Genomic DNA, 25,694 nt, shown 5'->3' on the forward strand with positions numbered 1-25,694 from the left:
GATATATAAATGTGTCCCACTTTTCGCTATAAAAAAAAAAAAAATATTATTTTTAAATTTAAATAAATAATATCTATTTTTACAGAAAAAAAAAAAAAAAAAAAATCTAAAATATTTATCAACATATTTTTAAATTAATTTTTTACTCCACAAAAAAAAAAAAACAAAAAAAAAAACAATAAACTTAATTATACCTATGTAATAAATAAAACTCTTTTTTTTTTTTTTTATATCAAAAAATTATAATTTAATTTCAAAATTTTCATGCAACAATTTTTGAATTAAAAAAAAAAAAAAAAAATGGAGCGAGAGAGCGCAGCTAAAAAACAGCCAATGAAATAATTCGAATGATGAAGCAGTGGGGAATAAAATGGAATAAAAATAATAATATTTCACCTATACCTTACTATACTATATTTATATACTATCCACATTCACCGTTATTATTATCATGATTATTATTTCGATCCAACAGAACACCGTTGAACACCGTACGAAAACGAGAGAGAATAATAAAAATAAAAAGAGTGTGTGTTGAGTGTTGTGTGTATACACATTGAATGCAAGAGACAGTGGTTTTTACTCCAATATTTATTATAAAATAAAAAAAAGAAAGATATGTCTTGGTTGGATTAAAATAGTATAAAATAGTTAATAATTTACATATTATATATATTTAATTGGTGAGTCTATTATAATTATTTAATTAATAATTAAAATGTTTGTTAAAGAATGTGTAATGACAAGCGTTGCTTCTCTCAACTCTCTCAATGTTGCGATCAATGCTTGGTTGGCCTACGGGTGTGACCGTTTTGCCAAGCCTTAACAATATCCAATCAAAATATACACATAAATATACAAAATATTTATTTTTATAAATACAATATCAATCATCATAAACATATTTTGTTAATTTCGTCATTTAATGGTAATATTGTCATTTGTCATGATGATTTTTGGTGCATAGTGGTTCCATTTATTTTTAGCCAATGTTGTCATTTTTGTTTTTTTTTTTTTTTTTTTAATTTATTATTTTTTTTTCTCGAGGCTAACGAGATAGTGATATCATCAACATCATCATTCACACTACCTGTTACAGTCTAACAAATTCAGATGACGATGATATAATTATTTAAAAATTTATTTGAATTTTTTTTGCAGAGTTAATCAATTTTATAGAAAAAAAAAAAAAATGATATTCGTGTCTCTACTGGCAACGGTTACATCAAAACAATTATTAATTATTAATATAAATTAATTTATGAAAATAAATGTTTAAATTAAAACCGGTTTTTGTATTGTTCATGATGATGATTGTTGATGATTATTTTCAAGCTGATATTTATCATTTAAAAATGATTTTTATTTTTTTTTGTTTTTTTTTTGAAAGTTTATTTTTGTGTTTTATAAATACATAGATAGTGGGTGTTTATTTAACTTTATTTATTTATATTTGTTTATTTGTATTTTTACAGACTGGCTGGAACGATGAAGGCTTCAATAATTTTAATCATTGCATATTCACTATGTGCATCAGCATCAAGTGAGTTCAACTGACAATAATTATTATTAATTTGTATTTCATTTTTTTTTTTTTTTTTGCCCCAATTTGTTGAATTAATATTATTGTTATTACTTGAATTATTATTATGATGATGATGATGATAATTATATGTATTATTTATTTATGCGGTTGTAGTTCGAATACCGGACTTGGTAAAAGGTGAAAATAACAATGAATGACATAAAAAAGTAGAAAAATCATCATAGTTTTTTTTTAATTCTAAATCTGCATATGGCTTTAGTCATTAAATTTTTCATGGTCATTTTAAAAATAGATTTTAAATTAATTTTTTAGTCGTTCATTGATAAATCATGATAAATATTATCATCAATCCATATTAGTTTCATGCAAATAATTTTAAAAAACAAGTTACAAAGTATTTCATTTGTTGCTATTGTTTCATTTTCAATTTAGAATGTTTTTTTTTTTTTTAAAAAAAAAAGCAAATTATTTAATATAATTATCGTGTTTTAGTTCAATCACCACCGAGAATATCAAAACAGCCACCAACAGAAGAGTTGTTGTTTCAAGTTGCTCAGGAAGGTGTCAAAGAAAATGACAAGCCATTTTTAATTGAATGTGAAGCAGAAGGTGAACCAGCACCAACGTATGTATACTCAAATTTTTTATCATTATTATAATAATAGGTATATTAAATTTCAATTAAAAAAAAAAAATAAGTTAATTATAAATTTGAGTCATTTTATAAATAAAAAAAAAAAAAGGGTCGAAAAAAAGGAAATAAAATAATTAAATTTGTCTTGAAATTTCCTGGTTATAAATGACCGTCTTGATGGAATGAGAGTCAATTTAAATGACGAGTCTTAATCAGTTGTATGACCTCATAGTTTTTTAGTTACGAGTGGGGGAAAACGTGATATTATATTACCACGCCCGTGTTTCATTAATACTTTGTATGTATGTCTTGAATGATCAATTTAAAAATGACTTTTTAAAATTAAAATTTTTTAGATATCGATGGATTAAAAATGGTAAAAAATTCGAGTATCAAGCATATGATAATCGTATATTACAACAACCTGGACGTGGTACATTGGTAATATCAAGTCCAAAAAATGAAGATTTAGGACAATATCAATGTTTTGCTGAAAACGAATGGGGTACAGCAACATCAAATTCAGTATTTGTTAGAAAAGCCGAGTTGAATTCATTTAAAGATGATGATGAACAATCATTATCAGTTAATGAAGGTGAACCATTTAAAATGACATGTCAACCACCAGATGGTTGGCCAAAACCAAGTGTATACTGGTTAATTCAAGACACTGGTGGTATTATTAAATCAATAAATAATTCACGTATGACACTTGATCCAGAGGGTAATCTTTGGTTTAGTAATGTAACACGTAATGATGCATCTGATGATTTTTATTATGCATGTGCTGCATCATCATTATATCGTAAAGAATATAAACTTGGTAATAGATTTTTATTGAATGTTATATCATCAGCAGCATCAGCAAATCAAAATAAAGTTGCACCACGTTTACAATATGTCAGTAGAAAAAATGAAGTTGCATTACGTAGTAAAAAAATTGAATTATTTTGTATATATGGTGGTACACCATTACCAGAAATAATATGGAATAAAAATGGTGTTAGAATAAAACCATCTGATCGTATAACACATGGTAATTATGGTAAATCATTAATAATAAAATATGTTAATTTTGAGGATAAAGGAACATATACATGTGAAGCATCAAATGGTGTTGGTAAAGCAGCAAGTCATTCAATTGATTTAACAGTACAAGCTGTACCATATTTTACTGTTGAGCCAGATGTTATTAATGCTGCTGAAGATGAAACAATAACATTTAGATGTGAAGCTGGTGGTGTACCACAACCAGAAATTAAATGGATACATAATGGTAAACCATTATCAGAAGCACCACCAAATTCAAGACGTAAAGTAACAACAAATTCAATAACTATTGAAAAATTAATTAAAACAGATACTGGAAATTATGGTTGTAATGCAACAAATTCAATTGGTTATGTTTATAAAGATGTTTATGTTAATGTATTGGCACTTGCACCAGAAATAACACAAGCACCAATTGATGTAGCAACTGTTGATGGTAAAACAATTGTCATGACATGTCGTGTATTTGGTGCACCAAAACCAGCAGTTAAATGGATACGTAATGGACAAGAACTAACTGGTGGACGTTATATAACTCAAGATAATGGTGATTTAAATATTGAAAAAGTTATATTTTTAGATGCTGGTGAGTATACATGTCATGCATCAAATAAATTTGGTGAAGTTAAAGAAAAAGCAGTTTTAACTGTTAAAGAAAAAACTAAAATAACTGATGAACCAGAAAATTATGAAGTTGCTGCTGGTGCACAAGCAACATTTCGTTGTAATGCTGTTGCTGATTCAACATTAACATTATCAATTGATTGGTTAAGTAATGGTGAACCAATTGATTTTGAAAATGAGCCACGTTTTGTATTAGCATCTGATTCTTCATTATCAATAACTAAAACAACTGAACTTGATTCTGGTACATATACATGTGTTGCACGTACTGAACTTGATGAAGCTAAAGCATTTGCAACATTAACTGTACAAGATGTACCAAATGCACCAGTATTACAAAATACAGATTGTCAAGCAAAAAGTGCAACTTTACAATGGTCACCAATGGGTGATAATCGTTCACCAATATTACGTTATTCAATACATTATAATACATCATTTACACCAGATTCATGGGAACTAATTAATGACAATGTACCAGCAACTGAACAATCATATGATATACAAATGACACCATGGGCAAATTATACATTCCGTGTTATTGCACATAATAAAATTGGACCATCAACACCATCATCACACAGTATTGTATGTACAACACAACCAGATGTTCCATATAAAAATCCATCAAATGTCATGGGTAACGGAACAAATCCACAAAATCTTGTAATAAGTTGGACAATAATGCCACAAATTGAACATCATGCACCACGTTTTAAGTATCGTGTACAATGGCATCGTGATATACCTGGTGAAAAATGGGAAATGAAAGAAATTGATGATTGGCGAACAAGTCGTTATCAAATTGATAATCAACCGACATATCAACGTTATAAAATACGTGTTGTTGCTATTAATGAAAAAGGTGAATCACGTGTTACACCAAGTATTATTATTGGTTATTCTGGTGAGGATCAACCAACACAAGCACCTGGTAATTTAACAATTGTTGATGTAATATCATCAACAACAGCTAAACTATCATGGACACCAGTTAGTGAAAATTCAGTACGTGGTGAATTGCGTGGTTATAAAATACAAACATGGACTGATAAAGATGGTGAAGAGGGTATGCGTGAAATAACAATTGCCGGTGGTAATACAACAAAAGCTGATATTGATAAATTTGTACCATTTAGTAAAAATTGGGTTAGAATAATGGCATATAATGGAAGATACAATGGTCCAACATCTGAGTTAGTTAGTTTTAATACACCTGAGGGTGTACCTGGTACTGTATTGAGTCTTGATGCATCACCAATGGGTTCAAGTGCATTTTATTTACGCTGGACAAAACCAGCTGAGCTTAATGGTATATTGACTGGTTATAGAATATATTATCAAATTGTTGATGGTACATCACTTGGTTTATTACTTGAACGACAACCACATGTTTATGATCCTGAAATAACAAGTGCTAAACTTGCTAGTCTTGCACCAAATACAAAATATCGTGTTCATGTACGTGCAACAACTGAAGCTGGTGAGGGAGCTGATTTTTATATTGAAGAAACAACTCGACATTCACAAAAACCAGATACACCAAGATTTGAATGGGGAAGTATGCCAATGAAAAATGGATATTCAAATGTCAAGTTAACTTGGATACCAAATTTGGCTGGTTATCCTGGTAGTCATTTCTTTGCAAAATACAAGCTGAGAGATGAAACTATTTGGCAAGAAAGTGATCCAGAATTACAGGGTACTGAGTTGGTATTAACTGGCTTGGCAAGTGGTGAAAAATTCTTGATGGCTATTGTTGCTGTTGATGGTGATTATTTATCAGAGAGTCAAATACAAGAAATTGAAACGACAAATGAAGATCCAATTATTGAAGCTAAAGAAAATGTTGCAACGGCTGGATGGTTTATTGGAATGATGTTGGCAATTGCATTTCTATTGATGGTACTAATAATTGTATGTGTTATAAAACGTAATCGTGGTGGTAAATATGCTGTTCATGAGCGTGAATTAGCAGCTGGACGAGGTGATTACGATGAGGGTGGTTTTCACGAGTATTCACAACCACTTGATACAAAATCAGCTGGTGGAAGAGCATCACAAGCTTCATCATCACATCAAGATCATAAAAATCCAGAGTCTGATACTGACTCTATGGCTGAATATGGCGAGGGTGATACTGGTAAGTTATTTTAAAATACTATACAAACAAAATTTAATCACTCACTCAAAATAGGCACTGGCTTTTAGTAAAAATTTCACATGACAAAGTCCATTATGTTAATTACCCTTTGCTTTGCATCCACTTGTATTTATTTAATGTCTGTATATTGTAGATTTTTTTTATTATTTAACTTGACGTCATGTATATTATCAAATATAAACAGCGAATGGCTATTTAAAAACCAGCATATTGTTAAATTTAATTTTAATTATTATTTATTTATTTATCATTTGTTTATTTTTTGTTTGTTTTTTGTTTGTTTTATTATTTGTGTTCGTTTGTGACCATTGTGTGAGCAGAAGGTATGGCTGAAGATGGATCATTTATTGGTCAATATGGTCGACAAAAAAAACCAGAACCAAATGCACAAGCATATGCGACCCTGGTCTGAGTTTGACATCAGGTAGGACATTATCAGCTTTATTTACACAAATTATTATTATTATTATTATTTAACCTAATATATTCATCAACTCAATCAAGGACATGGTATTTTATTTGCTTCAACTATTTTTTACTATATATCAATAATAAATTTATTCATTTTCTATTTTAACAACAGGACGTTTTACGGAGGATGGATCATTCATTGGACAGTATGGACCCAAAGCTAGACCAGACGAGACTCCATCACTTAATGCTGGTTCATTGGCAACTTATGTGTAAGATCATCATGTCAATTTATTCATCGTAATTTAAAAAAAGCTTCTTTTTCTTTTTTTTTATTCATTCAATAATTAAATCAACATCTTGTCTGAAAAAATAATTAAATTAATCTTGCGCCGGGCGTAAATTCAAACACTCTACTGCCATTTTAAAATATGTTTCATTTGGGTTTTATTACTTAAAAAAAAAAATATAATATAATACTGACAATATAAATTCAATCAAATAATAAAATTTGGATAATCAAAAAAATTTTTTAATAATACATTTTTCAAGAGATCGTTTGTTAACTGCACGACAATTTATTATTATTATTTTTTTTCTATTTAAAAATTAATAATTCAACAGTTCTTTTGACTGCTTATTTTTATTTTTTTTTAAATATTCCATCCGAGTGAATCCTCACGTGAGTTATAAAACCCAAAGATAAATTAGATTATTATTATTTTTTCTTTCAAGACCGCAAGCTATCGATGAGGCTTAAAAAAAAAATCGAAAAAAAAATAAAATAATGATCTTATTACTAGTAGAAATATATAAAAAATAAAATCATCATCGGTAACGCTTTCTGAAGCCTTAAAATTATAATAATAATAATATTTATCATGTCATTGATTTTTGGCCCAGTTAAAAAATTTGTTAAATAATTTTTGAATTTTGACGTAACGCGTGAGCTTAAACACACAGGGTCAGTGATTTTAATTGTTGATTTAAATATAAATTAATAAAAATTGAATTTAATATTGGTAAAACAAGACTGCAATTATTATATGTTGATCATGTTACAACACTGACACTATTATTTGATATAAAAAAAAATGAATAATTTTGTTGAAAAGTATTTTTCTTTTTACATAAAAAAAAATTTCGACAGTGGGCCAAATTCAAATAGAAAAAGTAAATAAAAAAAATATATTACGTACTATATAAACACACGAGATAAATAAATATTTAATGATAATTATGACAGAGAATTTTAACGACTACTCATGATGAAAATTGAAATTTAAACATAATAATTAATAAAAAAAAAATATATATATATATTTGCACTTTGCAAAATAATGCAAGGCCTCTAATAATTGTTGCTTTTGTATGTGTAAAACACGCTTTTTAAATTAATATATATTTCATTTTTTTTTTGACAATTATTTTGTTTTAAATTAGCACAGCATTATGAGTAGAGACAACATAAGTATTTAATATATTAAACTATTGAAAAATATAAATATAAAATATATATTATTAGTTAGTGTTTAAAAAATTACAAAAATTAAAAAAAAATAAATAAAACCACAAGAGCAGCTATTATATTATATTATTATTATTATTAAATATTATTATAATTGCGATTTAACGTTGCGTATTATTAATTAGCACCAAATGGCACTTAGTTAATTATTTTTTCAGTTGCGAATTTGTGTATAGAAATATTAGTTAAGTAAACAAAAAACAAATGGGTAAAATTAATTTGTAATGGTATAAAAAAGACAATTGTAAAATTTAGAATTAAGTTATTTTAATTTATTATAAATAATTTAAGCTTATTATTGTTTTTTTTTTTTTTATATTTTTTTCGTGTAATGTAGAAAACCTGGTTTTTTTTTTTTAACTTATTTATTTAAATTGTTTAGAATTTTTTGGTGGATTAAAATCTTGTCGTAATAATTTTTCTACCATAAAATAATGAAAGAAAAATTTAATAATTGTTTATACTTTTGCCAGAATCTCAATTTATCATTAATAGATTTTATAATTTTCCCATAAACTTCCAGTATTTCGTTTATTTTTTTTTTTTTTTTTGTTATTTATAATTTTAAGGCTTCCCTGTAAAAATTCACTGCAAAATTTTTAATTATATTATTTTTTTTTAATGTTAATGTAATTTATAATTTTGCAGTGTCATGTATGTCATAAAATTGTAAAATTATAAAGCTATTATTTCATTGTAACTCTTTGGAGAGAAAAAAAAATCCAGTCAAAGTGCAGCTCATTTCTTAGCCTGCAGTACTCACTATTTAATTTATAATTTAGTATTAAAAACTCAAGCTTAATTTGCAAATTCAATTTTATATAAATAAAAAAAAAAAAAAAATACAAAGTACCATAAAAAAAAAATACAAAAAAAAAACTGCCAATAATTGCAGATTTAAAATTTTTTGTTATATATCAGTATCACCAGCATCAATGGCAGTCTATTAAAAAAATAATAATAATAAAAAAAAAAAAACAAATTATTTTGTACACAGATGACTATCAGTAAGAAATAAAAAAAAAAAAAAATTCTGTAATTAGTATTTATACAATTTAATTTTCTACATGGAAACACAGCGTAGAATTTTTTTTTCATCAAAAAAAAAAAAAAAATTAACAATTAAAAAAAAAACCACCAACAACAATAGCAGACAAATATAAAAAAAAAATAAATTATATATAATTATTTCAACGTTGTGTTGTATTAATCTAATATTTTATACAATTAATTAAAATATAAATAATAATAATAGTTTAAGTTGTCAATTACCTGTTGATTTAAGTAAAAAATTACATTCCATCATACGTCCATGTAGCATTTCCCATGTCAATAATAAAAAAACATTTAAAAAATAATACGAATAGTTGTCTCAAGTGTTGTTGAACAAGTATAAAATTGCTTGATGATATTTATCCATCCAGCTTTTTTTTAATTTTAATTATATTTAAGCTTGTTTTTTAAATTTTTTCTCACGTCGTTACCTTATTATAAAAAGCTTGTAAAATCTTCAACTGGTTATATGAAGTGGGAGTGTATTTGTGTGTCTGTGTTAATATACATATTTCCAGGATCAATCATCCAGGGTGTTGGCGTTTCAAAGCATATGCAAGATGGACTAGCTGACCCCCTGTGGTTTGATCGCGCAAAGGACCTCGTTATTGTACTTTTCTCTCGTCTCAACTTCTTCTTCTTCTTCTTCTTCTTCATCTTTTTTTTTTATTTTATTTTATTTTTTTTCATCGCATCTTCATCATCTTGTTTTATAGTCCTCCTTCTTTTTATTTTTTCATTTTTTAAAATCGAAAAAGACGAACAGGGTCGAGAACGGGTCCATTGGAGTCTGGACAGAAGTCGTGCGAGATCTGACCGATAATGTAATTATGCGGGACAGGTTTTTTGTGGTGTACCACAGAACATTCTGCACAAGGCTCTCTATCTCTTTTTATTTTTACTTTTTATGTTTTTTTAACAGACAAAAATACAACAATGTTTAAGAGTAAAAGAGACAAAATTATATATATATTGAAAATAAAATAGAAATCATCAGTAAAAGGGAGTTGCGGATGAAGAAATATATATTTATATCAAAAAAAAAAAAAAAAAAAGCGAAATAAATAAATAAATATAAATTGGCTAAGTAAAAAAATTAAAGTTATTTTAAATTCTGATGATGATGATTGTGGGAAAAAAAAAATTAAATAACTAAATTTTTTTTTACTTAAAAAATTGTCATTTATTTTAAATTTATTTACAACCTTGACATAAAAATATTAAATTTAAAATTACTTATTGACAATGAGATATTTGTTGAATGATTTAATTAATTAATTTTGCAAACAATATAAATCATTATAAAATGACGAAAATAAAAGTGAATGATTTGATGAATATTCATCATGAAACTATAAAGACGTCATTTAAAATAATAAAAACTAATAAAAATAAATTGCAAATAAAATAAATGACAAATTTTAATTGGTTTGATACAACTTTCATCATGCAAAATAAATACATAATACGTCTTCTGTCTATTCACTTTATCGGATCAATTAAAATATCTCGGCATGACCCTAGCAGAAATAATATTTATCAAAAAAAAAAAATAAATAAATTTAAATAAAAAAAGGGTGTTGATAAATCCAAGAGATAAAACAATCATGATTAAAAATTCAAAAAAAAAAAAAAAAAAATCATCATCAAATACAATCTCTCTCTCACCTTCAATAAAACATAACGAAGACACGTTGAAGATGTGAAAACAAGGTCGAATAAAAATAAATATATATAGGTAGTATAATATTATTCTTATTTTTTTTTAAATTTATTTATTTATTTATATACAACACTAAAATAATCCAGAGTGGAGGTAAAAAAAAAAAAAAAAAAAAAAATGAATTTTTAATATACGAAAGAAGACACAGACAAACTGGTGCTCTGGTGCTTCCCAAAAATAAAAAAATTAAAAAGGTGACGTTAAAAACTGGTTGCCCATCTCGTTTTATTTATTATTTTTTTTTTTTTTAAATAATTTATATCTTTCGACGAGCCGCAAATACAAGAGCGCACTTTGCGGCACAGTAGCACGAATAATCTATACACTCACATCTCAGACAATTTCTACCAGAGATTTCCTCTACTTTCGCATCTTGTTCTTCATTATCATCATCATCCTCCTCCTCCTCCTTCTCTTGTTGTTGTAATAAAAAAAGTGAAAAAGGAGGAGCAAAAGAAAAAGAACCAGACAAGCTGAAGAAAAAAGAAAAAAAAAGAACATAAAGATTAGAAAAATAATAAAGACATTTATGTTGTATTTCTCACGAAAAATATCAGGTATACATAGACATTAATTGTCCTGGCAAAAAGAAAAAAAAAAAAAAAAGTTTTCACGCTGCGAAAGATGTTTTTTTTTCTCTTTTTTTTTCATTTTCTCCCTCTTTCAATTGAAAAACAAGATGAAGAGAGTTTTAACAGCAAAAAGACTATATGATCAAATCAAGAGATCAGGTATATTTCTATCTTTTTTTTTTTAAATGTATATATTTTTTATATTTTCTCAGCTGATGTGATCCACACAGCGGGGCGTTATTTGCCTGTTAAAATGAAGCCAAGGCACTTGTTGTTGATGTTGTTGCACATGAGGATCAAAAAGAGATAAAACAAGGATACCCAGTTTGTTCCATGTGTATATTTAACACTTGACATATTGAATTTAAAGTTGTTTATTCTTATTATATTTATTGTCATCATCTTTTTCATCTTCTTCATCATCTTCTTCATCATCTTCCTCATCTTTTGTTCATTGTGCAACTGGACAATGGTAAAGATAATGACATGTCTTTGCAAGTTTTAAAAAATAAACTACAAATATCATCGTCAAGAATTGTTGAAATAATAATAATAATATTATTAAGAAAAAATAATAAGAAGAAGAAGAATCAACAGCAGCAACAGAACAAGAAGAAGAAGTATCAACAGCAGCAGCAACAGGCTGCAGGGCCTTTTCTTATTGAGTTAGTCAGTCAGTCACTCAGTAACTTAGCCGCTGTTACAATCTCCGCAACAATTCTTCATAATAATAATTTAACATTAATCATTTTAATTTTATAAAAAAATAAAAAACAACAATCAATTGTTAAATGAAATATAATTTAGTTTCATAAATTAAGTCATCAAGTTAAATGTAAATTTTTAAATTGCACGAAAAAACAAAATTATACTTATATAATATAAAAAAAAAAAAAAAAAAAATACAATAACCATATGAGAATAAGAAGTTGAGAAAAAGAGTTAACAAGAGAAAAAAAAGAAGTGTGGATTTTTTTTTATTTTTATTTTTTGCCAAGCGTGAAATTTAAAATTTCACGATACTTTACACGGTTCAGTGAGAAGGTAGACACACAAACGAATAGTGTGTATTGAGAAAGCACAAATATCAACACAACAAGCACCTGTTAATGATGATGCCGTGGGCCTTGTTCATATTTATATTTTTATTATTTTTGCAAATTGGACAGGTAATTACTAGGCATCATAGAACTGGTGGAAAATTAAATTCACACAAGCCAAATGGTGATATATCACTTTGGATTGATCGTCAACAAATTAAAATGTTTAGTGGTAAGTTGTTTTCAATTATTGAAATATAATTCATCAAAATAAAATAATTATTATTAAAATTTAAATAGGCTTTGAAATGGAAGTTTATGCAATAACTGAAGGTAGAGTATTGTATTATTTACTTGATCCAGAATTTGAAAATAAATTACCAATAATACCTGGTGAAGTTAACAGTGTCAATTTCACATGGAAATCTGGTGTTAAAAAATATGATTATAATTTTTATCGTTTAAAATCATTTGATGAAACAATACTCAAAACACCAACAATAACAATTAAAACAAATGGACATGTACCAAGAAGACCAAAAGGTAATTTTCAAATTTAATTATGGATAAATTAAATTCAATTGTAAATCAATTTTATTTAATTATAGAGTTCAGTATAATGATGCCTTGTTTAGGCAACACTTCTGGTTTGGTTCAATTGGAAATTGGACTTACAATTGTTTCAAGAAAGGGTAAAAAACCATTGAATGGTACACCCCTTCGTATCAGCCTCAAAAAAGAATGTACCGTGCGCGGTGAGTCCGTCAGTCGCGCAGATCACCACATCTCCACCACTCACACATACAGTTCTGTATTCAATCACAAAAAAAAAAAACGAAAAAAAGAAGTTTGGATGCATGATATATTACATATAAATTTATTTTTTTTTTTGTTTATTTTGTTTTGTGTGTGTTTGATTGTTTGAAAATTTTTACACGTAGTCGCACGACTTGCCTGACAAGAATAATATATTGCATGATTTAATTTAAAAAAAAAAGAAAAAAAAGAAAAAAATACCTCTACACATAATAATTTGCTTGCTATTTGGTTTATTTTTTTTTTTTTTTGTTTTTTTGAATGAGTTTGTTACACCAGTTGTTTCACAAACAAAATAATTGATAAATTATTTTTGCATTATTTTTTTGATAAATAGCATTTAAGTGTAATCAAAAAAATAAACTGATGAATAATTTTTCTTTTTTTTTTTTTGTAAATTTATATAGAAAAAGATCCAGTTACATCGTGTGGAAATGGTTACTTAGGACCACCACTTTGTAAAACAGCACTTTGTTATCCAAATTGTATGAATGGTGGTAATTGTACAGCACCAGGTGTTTGTTCATGTCCACCAGGTTTTCAAGGACCATATTGTGAAGGAGGTAATTAATACACATTAATTTAAATAACTTTTGATATTTTAATAGCTGTTTTACAACCAGTCTTAATGACATTTGTTAACAACTGATAAAATGGTGCTTGTTCAGCTCCATTAACAATACCAGTATCATGATGTTCTTGTTCTTCATCACGAAATTTTTTAATTGTATCCATTAATTCTTTATTAACATTATCATCATCCATTAATTGACGTAGCTGATCATTATAATGTTCAACAATAACTGTTTCAACAGCAACAGTACATGCCATTGCTGCTTTTTCACCAATTAATCCAGTACCAGCACCCAATAAAAAACCAGCAACATTCCATAATGGTAACATTGCCGTTGGTCGAACACGATATTTTTTAATAAGTTGTTCAAATTCATCACGATGTTTTTTTTCTTGTTCCCACATGTGTTTTATTGTTGGAGCTGATGCTGTTTTACCTGTTGAACATGATTATTTATATTTATTTATAAAATAAATTTAAAATATTTTAATTATACCTAGTACAGCATATTGACCAGCATAAATACGATCAGCTCCCAATTCACCAGCATGATTAACACGAATTATTTTATCTAATAATTTAGCAGCTTTCGTATCAGATGTTGCTGATGATTGTGTTGATAAATAACGAATTGATAGCCTTGAACAATTATTCATTGTAACTGTAATAATAAATAAGGTAATTAATTAATATTTTTGTTTTTTGTAGGAATTTGTGCTGAAAAATGTTTAAATGGTGGTAAATGCATACAAAAAGATACTTGTGAATGTTCAAAAGGATTTTTTGGTCTTAGATGTGAATTTTGTAAGTTGAAAATTAATTGCTTTGGTTGTTAAACAATTGTTTATTAAAATTCAAATATTTATTTTAGCTAAATGTGTTATTCCATGTGTTAATAATGGAAAATGCAAGGGTAATAATATATGCAGATGTCCACCTGGTTTTAAGGGTGATCATTGTGAAATTGGAAGAAGATCACCACAAAGATCAACATGTACAAAACCATGTAGAAATGGTACGTGTCAACAAGACAATACCTGTTTATGTGATAAAGGCTGGTTTGGTAAATTGTGCAATAGAAATAAAATATGGGCCTGAAATTTAATTAATTTAACAATTAATTAATCATTATATATTTAAAAAAAAAAAACAAGGCTTTGCGAAAACCAGTATTTTTTTTTTTTTCACTGTTTTAAATTTCAAGAAAAAAAAAACAATATATATTTATATATTAATCATTTTTTTTTTTTCTTTAGTTTTGATTAGTTTTTTTTTTTACAATTAAAATATTCTTTTTTGATATAAAGAAAATATAAAACGAAAAAGTTATCCTGAATCAGATGTGATATGTAAAGTTACTTTACACATTTATATATGTTTTTTATAATAATTATTAATTTTAAGAATTATTATTTAGTAAAAATTAAATAAATAATTATTAATTGAAATTGCACAATGTGATGAAATTATTTAATTTATTGCAAATTGATTTTTTATTATGAAAATACCTTGATGATGATTATGATTTATTTTTGAGTCAATATTTTATTGATAAATAATTGATTAATTAATATAATTTAATTTAATTAATAAATAAACGAGATTTACTGACTGACTGAATAAATAAATATATATTTTTTTTTATTTGTTTATTTATTTTTAATGTAGAAATGTCAGGTGAGGCTAGGTTATAAAAGAAAAACAAAAAAAAAAAATTATATTACAGCGCTGTCAGGTATTTTTTTAAATTTAATAATTTTATAAATATGTAAACAATTAATAGTAGCTTTTTATTAACAAAAATGATTAATTAAACAATGCTAAATAATAATAAATTAAATTAATTAATAATAAAAAAAATGAAAATGAAATTCAAATTTACCGCTTGTTTTTTTTCTTAAAAATGGCGGTGTCTTAAAAAATTATTTTAAAAGTTTATATAAATTATTATAAACAATTGACAACCACGTGTAGAAAAAAAAAAAAAAAAAAAACACTTTATGACACTGACACAATACAAATAAACAATTAAAATTTATTTTTCATCAAATCCATAAACTAAAAACAAAAAAAAAAACGAAAAAAAAAAAAAAGTGTATTTATTACTTTTATCATCAATGAAAAAAAAAAATGAATAAATAAAATTACCAACAATAACAATAAACAATAAACAATGTAATTTATAAATATTTGTTAATAAAAAATAATAATTTATTATTATTTATAAACGCGACACTAACGCCATATAAAAAAAAAAAAAAAAAGAATAGAGAAAATGATAGTCACGTGTTAAATAATTTCCCCTGTATCCAGCCAATGAAAAAATTAATTTATAAAAAGGACGCGATGACGCGTGCTCCATGTATTTAAACCAATGAAATCATTCCAGGCCCGTACATACACCAATGTAAATCCCTTGCATTGGTGTATCACCTTGGTTCTACTGGTGTGTAAAAATCATCATCCATTATAAATCTACAATTTTGGTAAGTAACAACATAAATTAAAAAAATTAATAATTATAAAATTATCAAATATCAATAATAACAATTAAATTAATATATTATAATTAATATTTTTAGTATTTATTATTTTTATATATTTATTTATGAAAAGTAAGTCAACGCGCAGACTCATTCAAAATGGCGGCTTAATAATAATGGTCAGAATGATGGTTTTTGTCGTCGGCGCATTTGTTACTGTATTAGTAAATATTGTGTATATGTTGGGATGATGATCATGATGATGATGATGTTGATGATGCTGGTGTTGGTGTTTGTATATAAAAAGTAAATACATAGTGGTATATATGTTAGAGAAGGATGAAGTCTAGGTACCGCGTAACCGATCGATACCGCAGCTTGCTTGATTTTGACCCCCCAAGCCAGCCAACCCTCATCACACAATCCCTTGATAGTAATACACATTTATATACATACTATTCTACTGGGCTGGTGTGGTGATATTGGTCTTGTTCTTCTTGATCGTGTCCTCGTCGTCGTCGTCGTCGTGCTCGTCGTGGTCGTCATAGTTGTCGTGGTGTTGATGGTGGTGGTGTTGGTGGATTTAAGGATAAATTGACATGGTGTTGTCCATGGAATCTGTTGTGCGCGTTTTTGTGGCGGGACGCCAAATATATTGTTGTAAAACATTGACACGGTGAGATTCACTTTATAAACAAAACTTTTATATTGATTGATTTTATGCCTGTCACTTTAATTTATAAATAATTGTAATATTTTTTTAAATTTAATTTGTTTATTGTTATTGCACAACTAATAAAAAAAGGGGTGGCTTTTTTTTCCTTTCAGTCTAGATGTTGTATATATATCTATATCACAACTTGTCTGCCATATTCTTTTTTTTTTTTTTCGATGAAGCCAGCTTGATAGAGACAATTTAATAACACATCTTCTTCGAGGAGTAACTTGGTAATTCAGTGTATCATATTGATAACAAGACACAAAACAAACGCGAACGCGTGATAGAACCAAGGGGCGTGGTGTGAGGTTGTTGAATGAGACATTATTGTAAATGTTGTATAGGTTTGCGTTGCCCAGAACACCAACGTCGTCAACGACGGGTCATCTCCGCAGACGCGAAAAATATATACTCCGTTATTCAATTTATTTATCACCAAGTTTAGCTCAAACAATAACAAATCATTCATTGATGATTATGACAAGCAACATCATCATCATCATCAACAACAACAAGTCATTCTTGCTCCAATGATTCAACAACACAAGAGCATCATCAACGCGATAACACTTGTGTGTTACTTTATACGACGTCTGCGTCAAGGAATATTCATTCATTCATTCATTTTCAATTTATATTCACCTTCTGTGCCCTGCGCATATAAATATTATTATTATTTTTTAACTCAAGAAGTTTTGATTATGACAACGACATGCGCAAATTTTTTATAATATCAATTCACCACGTGTGTTTATCAATGTCATCAACGCTTGATCATATGAAAAGATTGGAATTTGCTTCATTTTTATTTGTCGTTTTTTAAATCAGGTCATCATCATCATCATGCTGGTGGTGATGGTGGTGGTGGTGTGTTATTTTTATAATTTTAAATAGAAAAATATTTTCCTTTTTTGGTTTTTTAAATAGGATAGATATTATATTATGTTCACCCTCAAAAGGTCGACGACTGTTAAGAGAGAGAGAGAGAGATATAGGCTTTTTATCCCCCTTTCCAATTTCAAGTTTCAACATATGCTAGGGGTTCAGGAAATGACTCAGTCTTCACCTACTTTGTCATTAATCAAAAAATAAAAATACATGATATCCATATCAGAATTTATATATTTAACAAAATCAATAATGTTGTTTGTTTTTTTATAAATTTCAGGTGATGGTGATGAAGTATCACCGGTCAACTTTAATGCTGTTATACTGAAGAGATATAAATATATCACACAAGAGAGAGAGATTAAATACTATATACATAAATATATATTTAATATTAAAAATAATATAAATAAATAATAGCTAAGATTGTTGATAAATCAACAATAAATAATAATTGGTAAGTGAAGAAAGGGAATGGTTTCATTGCCGAGTACTGAAACTGGAACAATGGACCGAATTGAAAGACTATCTGATGATGATGATGACACCCAGACGAGTGGATCAGAGGCATATGAAGAGGGTGATCTTCTTGCATCAGCAATGGATGATGACGTGACGGCCCAACTCGCCGCTGCAGGTTGGCAAATCAAATCTGAGGGTGATTTTCATTTTTTTGCTTTTTCACCTTTTGATTTTTTTCAATAAAATTAAAATCTTTTGAAAATATCATCTTTCTGCAAATTAAAAAAATAACTTTCTTTTCTTAATATCTAATTTTTGTTTTTTAAAAAAAACAATACAACAGTCACATTTAATTATTGTAAGTACATGAAAATAATTTAAAGAAAAAAGAATTATTGAATTCATTTGATAATCTTTGCAGATACAAGATGATTCTAATTTTATTATTTTTTTAAAAATTTTATTATTATTTGCAAAAGTTTTAACGTATTTATTTGCAGTATTTTTGATGTTAATTTTTCATTTTTTTATTATTCAATTTGTTTTTCACTAATCATTGTCATTATCACACTGTCATTATTATCTTTCTTTTTTTTTTTTTAATGACAAAAGTAAATAAAATCATTGTCATTGTTTTAAGTGTATTTAAAATATTAGAAAGCTTGGCTATAAAAATGAATATTCGTTGTAATTTTGTTGATTGATACAAATACAAATTTAACAACAAAGTGTAATAAATTAATTATCGCACGTATTGTTGTCATTGTTGTAATTATTCTTGCTTGCCTCAAATTAAATGAGAAGAATAATAATTTATTTTTATTTATTTAAAAAAAAAAAATCAAAATTTGAATAGAGTAGAAGTAATTGTAATAATTAATTGTTAATGATTTATATATTAATATTTTTTTTTTTTCATTATGTTATAATTTGAATAATAATAAATTGAAAAATAATTAATTCATAGGACCAATTGGTGTTGCTGCAGCTGCTGCAATAGTATCAGCTAAAAAAAGAAAAAGACCACACAGTTTTGAAACAAATCCTAGTATCAGAAAGAGACAACAAAACAGACTTTTAAGAAAACTCCGGGTATGTAAAAAATAACAATAAATACATAAACAAACAAACAAACAAAAAAAATTGAATAAATATTTATTTATTTAATTTATTTATCTATCAACAGCAAACAATAGATGAATTTGCAACAAGAGTTGGTCAACAAGCAGTAGTATTAGTTGCAACACCTGGTAAACCAAATAGTAGTTACAAAGTATTTGGAGCAAAACCACTTGAAGATGTAGTTAAAAATTTAAGAGCAGCAATTATGGAAGAACTTGAAAGTGCATTAGCACAACAAGCACCACCACCAGTACAAGATGATCCATCATTATATGAATTACCACCACTAATTATTGATGGTATACCAACACCAGTTGAAAAAATGACACAAGCACAATTGCGAGCATTTATACCATTGATGTTAAAATATTCAACTGGAAGAGGTAAACCAGGATGGGGTCGTGAAAGTACAAGACCACCATGGTGGCCAAAAGAATTACCATGGGCAAATGTTCGTATGGATGCACGTTCTGAAGATGATAAGCAAAAGGTTAGTTTATTATTTATTATTATTAAAATACAATACAACATAACATAACAAATTAATAATAATAATTATTATTATATAGATTTCATGGACACATGCATTAAGACAAATAGTTATTAATTGTTATAAACATCATGGAAGAGATGATCTGTTGCCAGCATTTATTGAAGATGATGATAAAGGAAGCATAACAATCATTCAACAAACACCACATTCATCAAATTCATCACCAAATGATGGACAATGTGGTCAATTACAACAACAACAGCAACAACAACAGCAGCAACAACAGCAACAACAGCAGCAACAACAACAACAGCAAACGGTGGGAGTTGTTCATTTGTGTACAAATGAATCATCTAAGGGAAACTCATCACCACAGCATATACTTGCTGCATCACCTACGGCTCTTGCCACTGCCACTCAGGTAGTGGTTAGTGATCGAAGTGTGCATGCACTATATTATCATTTTTTTTTTTTTTTTTCTTTACATCATTATCATTAATTTATTTCATCTTTAATTTCATTGAAAATATGTTTTGTTGTTGGTGTTAAGTTTTACCTATTTGATTTACAAAAAAATTAATTTATTTTATAATTTATTTATATTTTTATTGTTTATTTATTGAAGATATATAATTTTCGTTTATTAATTAATATTTTATAATTTTAATGATTACAGATGTCAGGGTATCCAACAACTGTTCTTCAAACAATAACAAATGCAGATGGAAGTGTATCAATTATTCAAATGGATTCAAGTAATTCAATAATAACATTACCAGATGGTAGTACTGCCCAAGTACAAGGAGTTGCACATGTAAGCATACTTCCGCATGATTAATTGACGATTTATACTTTTGTATTTGTTAATATTAAAAAGTAAATAAATAAATAAATAAATTATTCAGATTCATACGAGTCAAGGTGATGTTGGAACACTTACTGAAGTTAGTGGACCTGATGGTACAAGTGTTGCTGTTGATCTTAATAATGTTACTGAGGCAACATTAGGACAAGATGGCCAAATCATCTTAACTGGTGAAGATGGACACGGTAAAACTGTTTTCTATAGGGTCTGCCAAATGCCTGCTAGCCAAGAAATTATCGAACAGTGAATTCACTATTAATTTTTTTTATAACAACAGCAACAACACACACAAAAACACACACACGTACACACACCCACCTGTCCCAGGATCCTTCTTTATTTTTTATCATTACATTAGAGTGCACGTTTAGATAATGAAAAAAAAAAAGAAAAACAAGAAAAACTGTGAAACAATTTTATCCACTAATTTTTTTTTTTTGCATTTGTCAAATGTAGTCAATGTGGTTTCTTTTTTTTTTTTTTTTATTTTCTTTTTTGTATTGTACATATTGCACAATTTTTGTTTTAATTTTTTTTGAAAAAAAAAGTTGAATTTTTGTTTGTAGTTATGTTAATTAAGTTCAGATAAAGAGAAAAAAAAATAAACAATTTATTGAAATAGAAAAAAAAACCACTCGTGAGAAAAATAATTAATAAAGTTTTTTTTTTTTCGTTTTTTGATTGACAGTGTGCATAAATTTGTACAAATTCTTAGTTTATAAATGAAATAGATATCTGTGTAATAAAAATAAATAAGAAATACAGATGTCAATGATTATATGAAAAACCAAACAGTTGAATTAATTTCTCATGAGTAAATTTAAAGAAAGGAAAAAAAAGCTGTGAAAAGAAAAAATAATTTAAAATCATAAATGAATTTTCAGCTATTAAGAATGGATCCTGGTGTTCCCTATATATTTTTTTTTTTCTATTGTTTATTATTTTAACTTTAACTATATTTTATTTAAATAATTATTATTTGATTTATTAAAAAGCAAAATAAAAATATTGCTGTAAATAGATAAAAGTTTTTTAATTTTTTTCTTTTCATCATATTTTTTTTTCGTTCTTTTTGTAATCTTAATTATTATTTTTTTTTTAATTATCATTTAGTTGTACCAAAGAGTGTCCAGATACGCGTCAAATTTTCTCATATTTTTAAGTTTAAAATACAACAAATAATTTTAATTTAAAATAAAAAAAAAAAAACGAAAAAAACTATCAACAATTTATCTAGTTTTTACATGAATGTATATTTTTCTTTTTTTTTTTTTTTTGTTGATTGCACTTATTATTTTTTAAATTTATCGGTTAATTTGTAGTTAGATAAACAAAAAAAATAATATTAATTAATAAATAAAAATTAAATGTGTGTAGCATGATTATATTTATTATTTTGAATGAAAAATGTTAAGGCAAGATCGAGTTGAGGCAAGATGATGATGAGTGTAAAATGAAAATATGGCCGGTGACGAAAATTGGGACGGTAATTTGGGTGTTTCAGGATATCCAGTGTCAGTTTCAGGAGTTATAACAGTACCAGTATCAGCAAGTATGTATCAAACAATGGTGGCAAATATACAAAGTGATGGAACAATGGTACGGTAATATACAAAGGGATGTGAAACAATGTAACAATGATCAATGCTAATGGTGAACATCAAGTACTACAAGTTATATCACTTAAAGATGCAAATGCACTTACAAAAGCAATGCAAGGTGAAATGATTAAAGATGAAGATAGTCAACAGCATCAAACACTTTCTAGCCCAGAACAAATTAATTAAATATATATATAAATTAATTAATTTATTAATATTAAAATATATTATATATATATTTTATTTATTTTTTCTTAATTATAAAACAAACAAAAAAAACTAAAAAACAAACAAACAAACAAAAAAAGTAATATTTTGTTTTGTAAAGAGGAAAAATTTTTTTTTTTTGTTTTCTTTCTTATTCAGGTTGTTTAGATTATCTAGTCCAATAGTGATACAACTTGATCCAATTGATACAACACATTTTTAATGGGAAGCCATTAATCAGTTTAAAAAAAAAAAAAACAAAAAAACATTGACAAAAGTAAGAAGACAAGAACAATTTGTTGTTTTTTTTTTTTTTTTTTTTTGATAAATAAAAGTGAGTGGGTGTGTATGTGTGTGTGTGTGGTCAATTTTTGCTGATAATATAATATAAAATTATAAATAATTAGAAAATGTATTATGTGTGTTAAATGAAGATGACTAAATTAATTTCATTGAATAATCATTTTTTTAAGTCTAGACAATGATGATTCATAGATAATTGATTTTAATATTATTTTTTATTTATAATTAAATTGTTAAATTAATTTAACAGTTAGGAAATATTTTAAAGAGGTTTTAATTTGTGATACTGGAAATTAAATATAGGTATGATAATTACTCTAGTCATAATTACACAGCCAGTATCACATTTTAAAATTTCAGATAAAAGGAAACACAAAATATTTTAAAGATAAAAAAATAATTTGAAATGATTAAAATGATTGCCGGGTAAGCAATCATTGTGTTTCTTTAATAATAAATTTAAAAATTAATATTAACTTATAGATAATTCAAGTAGTAAATCATAGATATTTATAAATATAAAATTATGTAAATTTTTTGTTTCGAAATTTTATCATTCATTGCAAAAGTAGTTGGGGAAATTCGAAAATTTAAAATCATTAATTTAAAAAGGATATAACAATTATTCAATAAATTTTATAATCTGTTTTATAAAACCGATTAGGAAGACTAAGCATTTCTGACGGGTACAAATATAAACTTAAGATATAATTTGTTTTTTTTTTTTTTTAAATATTCATAAAAAAATTTTTGGAAAAATTAAAAGCAAATTTTTCGTTGCTATAAATATAATTATTAATTTTTAAATTGAATTTTCAGAGAGGATTTGTTGCTCGTAAATTTCGTAGTTAAAATTTAAAAAAAAAAAACAAAAAAAAACCAAAAAAAAATAGACAATTTTTCATTTAAAATTTTAAGATAAAAATTAATTAATTTTTTTTTTTTTTTTTAATTAAGATGATTTCTTTAGTGTATCACATTTTACCTCAGATAATTTTTTTTTTTTTTTAATTAAATTTTGTGCAATCTTGTTTCGATGTTAGCGCATATAAAAAAAAAAATTAAATAATGTAACTAAATGTACTTTAATTTCATTAATTTAAATGAAAGAAAAAAAAAAAAAAAATTATCCATTTTAATTATGAATTCCTCATTTTTTTTTACCTAATAATTTCATCTGCAAATATTTAATTATTATTTAAAATCTCCTTGAACCAAAATAAACAAAAAAAAATTGAAAAAAAAAAAAAAAAAAACAACTACCTTGTACTACTCGTTATTAATTAATTTTAGATAATTAAATTAAGGATAAATATGTGTATAACAGTACAGTGTAACTCCAATAATAATAATTTGTAAATATCAATGTGTCATTAATTTGTTTTTGTTATTTTTCAAACAAACGTCAATCAACAAAATAAAAATTAAATAAATAATCATAAGGTGATAATTAAAACGTCAACTCATTTTTAATTTTAATAATTATTATTTTTATAATTTTGTTTTTATTTAATCAATTGCCAACTGTATAATATCATGTAGAGAAAAAAAAAACTTTTGATATTTTAGAACAAAAAGAACAATGATGGGTTTATTGATTAATTTTGTTTGGATTATTGTTTTTCTCTAGCAATAAAGACTAGTTGTTTAATTTTAGATAAAGATTATTAGTGAATTTCATATGCTGGAACAAGTGCCAACTCTGGCTTGTCATAGCCAAGTTCTTCTGGTGTATTGATACCAAGTTCATCAAGAGTTGGACGTATTTCTTGAACAAGATATGGCCAAATTTTATCTGTGTAATTTCCAGTTTTGAATTTGCATGTTTCCAAAAATCTTATTGCAAGAGCAAAATCATTGAGTCTACGACAAGCTTTCAATGCAGCAATGATGATTTTTGGTTCTGGTACAAGATCTCTGCCTGAAATAATATTTAATTAATTTATTAATTTTTACATATAACCTTCAATGATGATGATGATGATGAAGAGAAAAACACAGCTTGGATAAATACATACCAGCTAAATCATTCATGGCTTTACGAACTTCCCAGCTATCAATGTCTGAACGATTAAAATATGCCTCGTATCTTGCATCAAAAGCTTCATCACTTTCTTCAACATCATGAGATGAATTTCTGACCTGACTTACAAGAACTGATGATGATGGTGTTGTTGTTGTTGCTGTTCTTGGTACAATTGCACTGCGAACAATATTGTTAACACGTCCAGCAACAAATCGCAGCATTTTTACTGATTTTATATTATCAACTTGTTATTTAATAATAATTTGTTTAATTATTTTTTTATATCAAGGAGAGTTCACCTGGATCTTGTTGAGTATTGCATAAACGACAAGGAGGAAACACACAAAAAAATGTCTCTCTTTTCTTTTTTTACTCAATTTTGTGTTTTTCTGTTGGTAACCTTTGTTGTCATTGTTATTATTATTATTGATGTACTGGATGGTGGTGACACCAAACGATAATCTGTGTAGCTATATTTTATATTTAAAAGTGAAAAAATAAATTTAAAATTTTCAAGTACTTTTTTTATCATCTATTATTGATTTTTGTCAAGAGGAAAAAAAATAGACACTATGAAAATAGTTTTTGTTGATATTTAATTCTACTAACATCAAAAATTTTTATTAATCTATTATTTTTGTGCTTTTAATAAGGAAATAATATTAATTAATATGTGAAATAATTATTACATTGAATATATGCAATTTTTAAATACTAATTTATTATTTATTATTCTTATTATTTACAAGTCACCTATATATATTTATTATAATAATTTAAAATATTAATTA

At 26.2% G+C, this 25,694-nt stretch overlaps 5 protein-coding genes across 15 annotated transcripts; 3 read left to right on the forward strand and 2 right to left on the reverse strand.

Moving 5' to 3' along the window:
- Positions 1 to 441: 441 nt before the first annotated feature.
- On the forward strand, positions 442 to 8,713 carry LOC122855899 (neuroglian). Of its 2 annotated transcripts, XM_044157584.1 has the most exons (6): positions 464 to 683; positions 1,476 to 1,543; positions 2,039 to 2,171; positions 2,537 to 5,997; positions 6,339 to 6,442; positions 6,602 to 6,621. In XM_044157584.1, the coding sequence occupies exons 2-5, from the start codon at positions 1,489 to 1,491 to the stop codon at positions 6,428 to 6,430; spliced, it is 3,741 nt and encodes a 1,246-aa protein (XP_044013519.1). In that variant the 5' UTR covers positions 464 to 683; positions 1,476 to 1,488; the 3' UTR covers positions 6,431 to 6,442; positions 6,602 to 6,621. The 2 variants fall into 2 exon arrangements, with proteins under 2 accessions (XP_044013518.1, XP_044013519.1); XM_044157583.1 differs by lacking the exon at positions 6,339 to 6,442 and having other exon boundaries at positions 442 to 683; positions 6,602 to 8,713.
- A 2,837-nt stretch (positions 8,714 to 11,550) lies between these two features.
- LOC122855935 (protein shifted-like) lies at positions 11,551 to 14,833 on the forward strand. Of its 2 annotated transcripts, none has more exons than XM_044157640.1 (6): positions 11,551 to 12,577; positions 12,646 to 12,888; positions 12,954 to 13,151; positions 13,569 to 13,724; positions 14,444 to 14,539; positions 14,607 to 14,833. In XM_044157640.1, exons 1-6 carry the CDS (start codon positions 12,415 to 12,417, stop codon positions 14,831 to 14,833), a joined length of 1,083 nt encoding a protein of 360 aa, XP_044013575.1. In that variant the 5' UTR covers positions 11,551 to 12,414. The 2 variants fall into 2 exon arrangements, with proteins under 2 accessions (XP_044013575.1, XP_044013576.1); XM_044157641.1 differs by having other exon boundaries at positions 11,553 to 12,577; positions 12,954 to 13,100.
- Positions 13,594 to 15,980, reverse strand: LOC122855955 (5-demethoxyubiquinone hydroxylase, mitochondrial). 3 transcript variants are annotated; one of them, XM_044157664.1, is made up of 3 exons: positions 15,618 to 15,980; positions 14,232 to 14,396; positions 13,594 to 14,171 (listed from the first exon to the last, which is right to left on the reverse strand). In XM_044157664.1, exons 2-3 carry the CDS (start codon positions 14,389 to 14,391, stop codon positions 13,744 to 13,746), a joined length of 588 nt encoding a protein of 195 aa, XP_044013599.1. In that variant the 5' UTR covers positions 14,392 to 14,396; positions 15,618 to 15,980; the 3' UTR covers positions 13,594 to 13,743. The 3 variants fall into 3 exon arrangements, with proteins under 3 accessions (XP_044013599.1, XP_044013600.1, XP_044013598.1); XM_044157665.1 differs by lacking the exon at positions 15,618 to 15,980 and adding an exon at positions 15,244 to 15,369 and having other exon boundaries at positions 13,718 to 14,171; XM_044157663.1 differs by lacking the exon at positions 15,618 to 15,980 and adding an exon at positions 14,673 to 14,781 and having other exon boundaries at positions 13,718 to 14,171.
- Positions 15,981 to 16,070: 90 nt separating this feature from the next.
- On the forward strand, positions 16,071 to 23,143 carry LOC122855928 (DNA-binding protein Ewg). Of its 7 annotated transcripts, none has more exons than XM_044157621.1 (8): positions 16,784 to 16,894; positions 18,105 to 18,461; positions 19,254 to 19,378; positions 19,473 to 19,898; positions 19,978 to 20,322; positions 20,578 to 20,715; positions 20,807 to 20,951; positions 22,271 to 23,143. In XM_044157621.1, the coding sequence occupies exons 2-8, from the start codon at positions 18,299 to 18,301 to the stop codon at positions 22,372 to 22,374; spliced, it is 1,446 nt and encodes a 481-aa protein (XP_044013556.1). In that variant the 5' UTR covers positions 16,784 to 16,894; positions 18,105 to 18,298; the 3' UTR covers positions 22,375 to 23,143. The 7 variants fall into 7 exon arrangements, with proteins under 7 accessions (XP_044013558.1, XP_044013557.1, XP_044013561.1 ...); XM_044157624.1 differs by having other exon boundaries at positions 19,978 to 20,220; XM_044157623.1 differs by lacking the exons at positions 16,784 to 16,894; positions 22,271 to 23,143 and adding an exon at positions 16,071 to 16,221 and having other exon boundaries at positions 20,807 to 21,397.
- Positions 23,144 to 24,326: 1,183 nt separating this feature from the next.
- LOC122855957 (cytochrome c oxidase subunit 5A, mitochondrial) lies at positions 24,327 to 25,328 on the reverse strand. Its single transcript, XM_044157667.1, has 2 exons — positions 24,896 to 25,328; positions 24,327 to 24,798 (listed from the first exon to the last, which is right to left on the reverse strand). Exons 1-2 carry the CDS (start codon positions 25,122 to 25,124, stop codon positions 24,545 to 24,547), a joined length of 483 nt encoding a protein of 160 aa, XP_044013602.1. The 5' UTR covers positions 25,125 to 25,328; the 3' UTR covers positions 24,327 to 24,544.
- Positions 25,329 to 25,694: the final 366 nt, after the last annotated feature.

This window comes from Aphidius gifuensis, linkage group LG4 (genome assembly GCF_014905175.1).
Source record: "Aphidius gifuensis isolate YNYX2018 linkage group LG4, ASM1490517v1, whole genome shotgun sequence".
Lineage (NCBI taxonomy): Eukaryota > Metazoa > Arthropoda > Insecta > Hymenoptera > Braconidae > Aphidius > Aphidius gifuensis.

Coding starts and splice junctions, on each gene's coding strand:
- LOC122855955 (XM_044157664.1), bottom strand. CDS start 14,391: ATGAATAATTGTTCAAGGCTATCAATTCGTTATTTATCAACACAATCA. Junction 14,172..14,231: donor TGGTCAATATGCTGTACTAG/GTATAATTAAAA, acceptor CATGTTCAACAG/GTAAAACAGCATCAGCTCCA.
- LOC122855928 (XM_044157621.1), top strand. CDS start 18,299: ATGGTTTCATTGCCGAGTACTGAAACTGGAACAATGGACCGAATTGAA. Junction 18,462..19,253: donor GGCCCAACTCGCCGCTGCAG/GTTGGCAAATCA, acceptor ATTAATTCATAG/GACCAATTGGTGTTGCTGCA. Junction 20,952..22,270: donor AACTGGTGAAGATGGACACG/GTAAAACTGTTT, acceptor TGGGTGTTTCAG/GATATCCAGTGTCAGTTTCA.
- LOC122855935 (XM_044157640.1), top strand. CDS start 12,415: ATGATGATGCCGTGGGCCTTGTTCATATTTATATTTTTATTATTTTTG. Junction 13,152..13,568: donor CTCCACCACTCACACATACA/GTTCTGTATTCA, acceptor AAATTTATATAG/AAAAAGATCCAGTTACATCG. Junction 13,725..14,443: donor AGGACCATATTGTGAAGGAG/GTAATTAATACA, acceptor TGTTTTTTGTAG/GAATTTGTGCTGAAAAATGT.
- LOC122855899 (XM_044157583.1), top strand. CDS start 1,489: ATGAAGGCTTCAATAATTTTAATCATTGCATATTCACTATGTGCATCA. Junction 1,544..2,038: donor ACTATGTGCATCAGCATCAA/GTGAGTTCAACT, acceptor ATCGTGTTTTAG/TTCAATCACCACCGAGAATA. Junction 2,172..2,536: donor GAAGGTGAACCAGCACCAAC/GTATGTATACTC, acceptor AAAATTTTTTAG/ATATCGATGGATTAAAAATG.
- LOC122855957 (XM_044157667.1), bottom strand. CDS start 25,124: ATGCTGCGATTTGTTGCTGGACGTGTTAACAATATTGTTCGCAGTGCA. Junction 24,799..24,895: donor AGCCATGAATGATTTAGCTG/GTATGTATTTAT, acceptor ATATTATTTCAG/GCAGAGATCTTGTACCAGAA.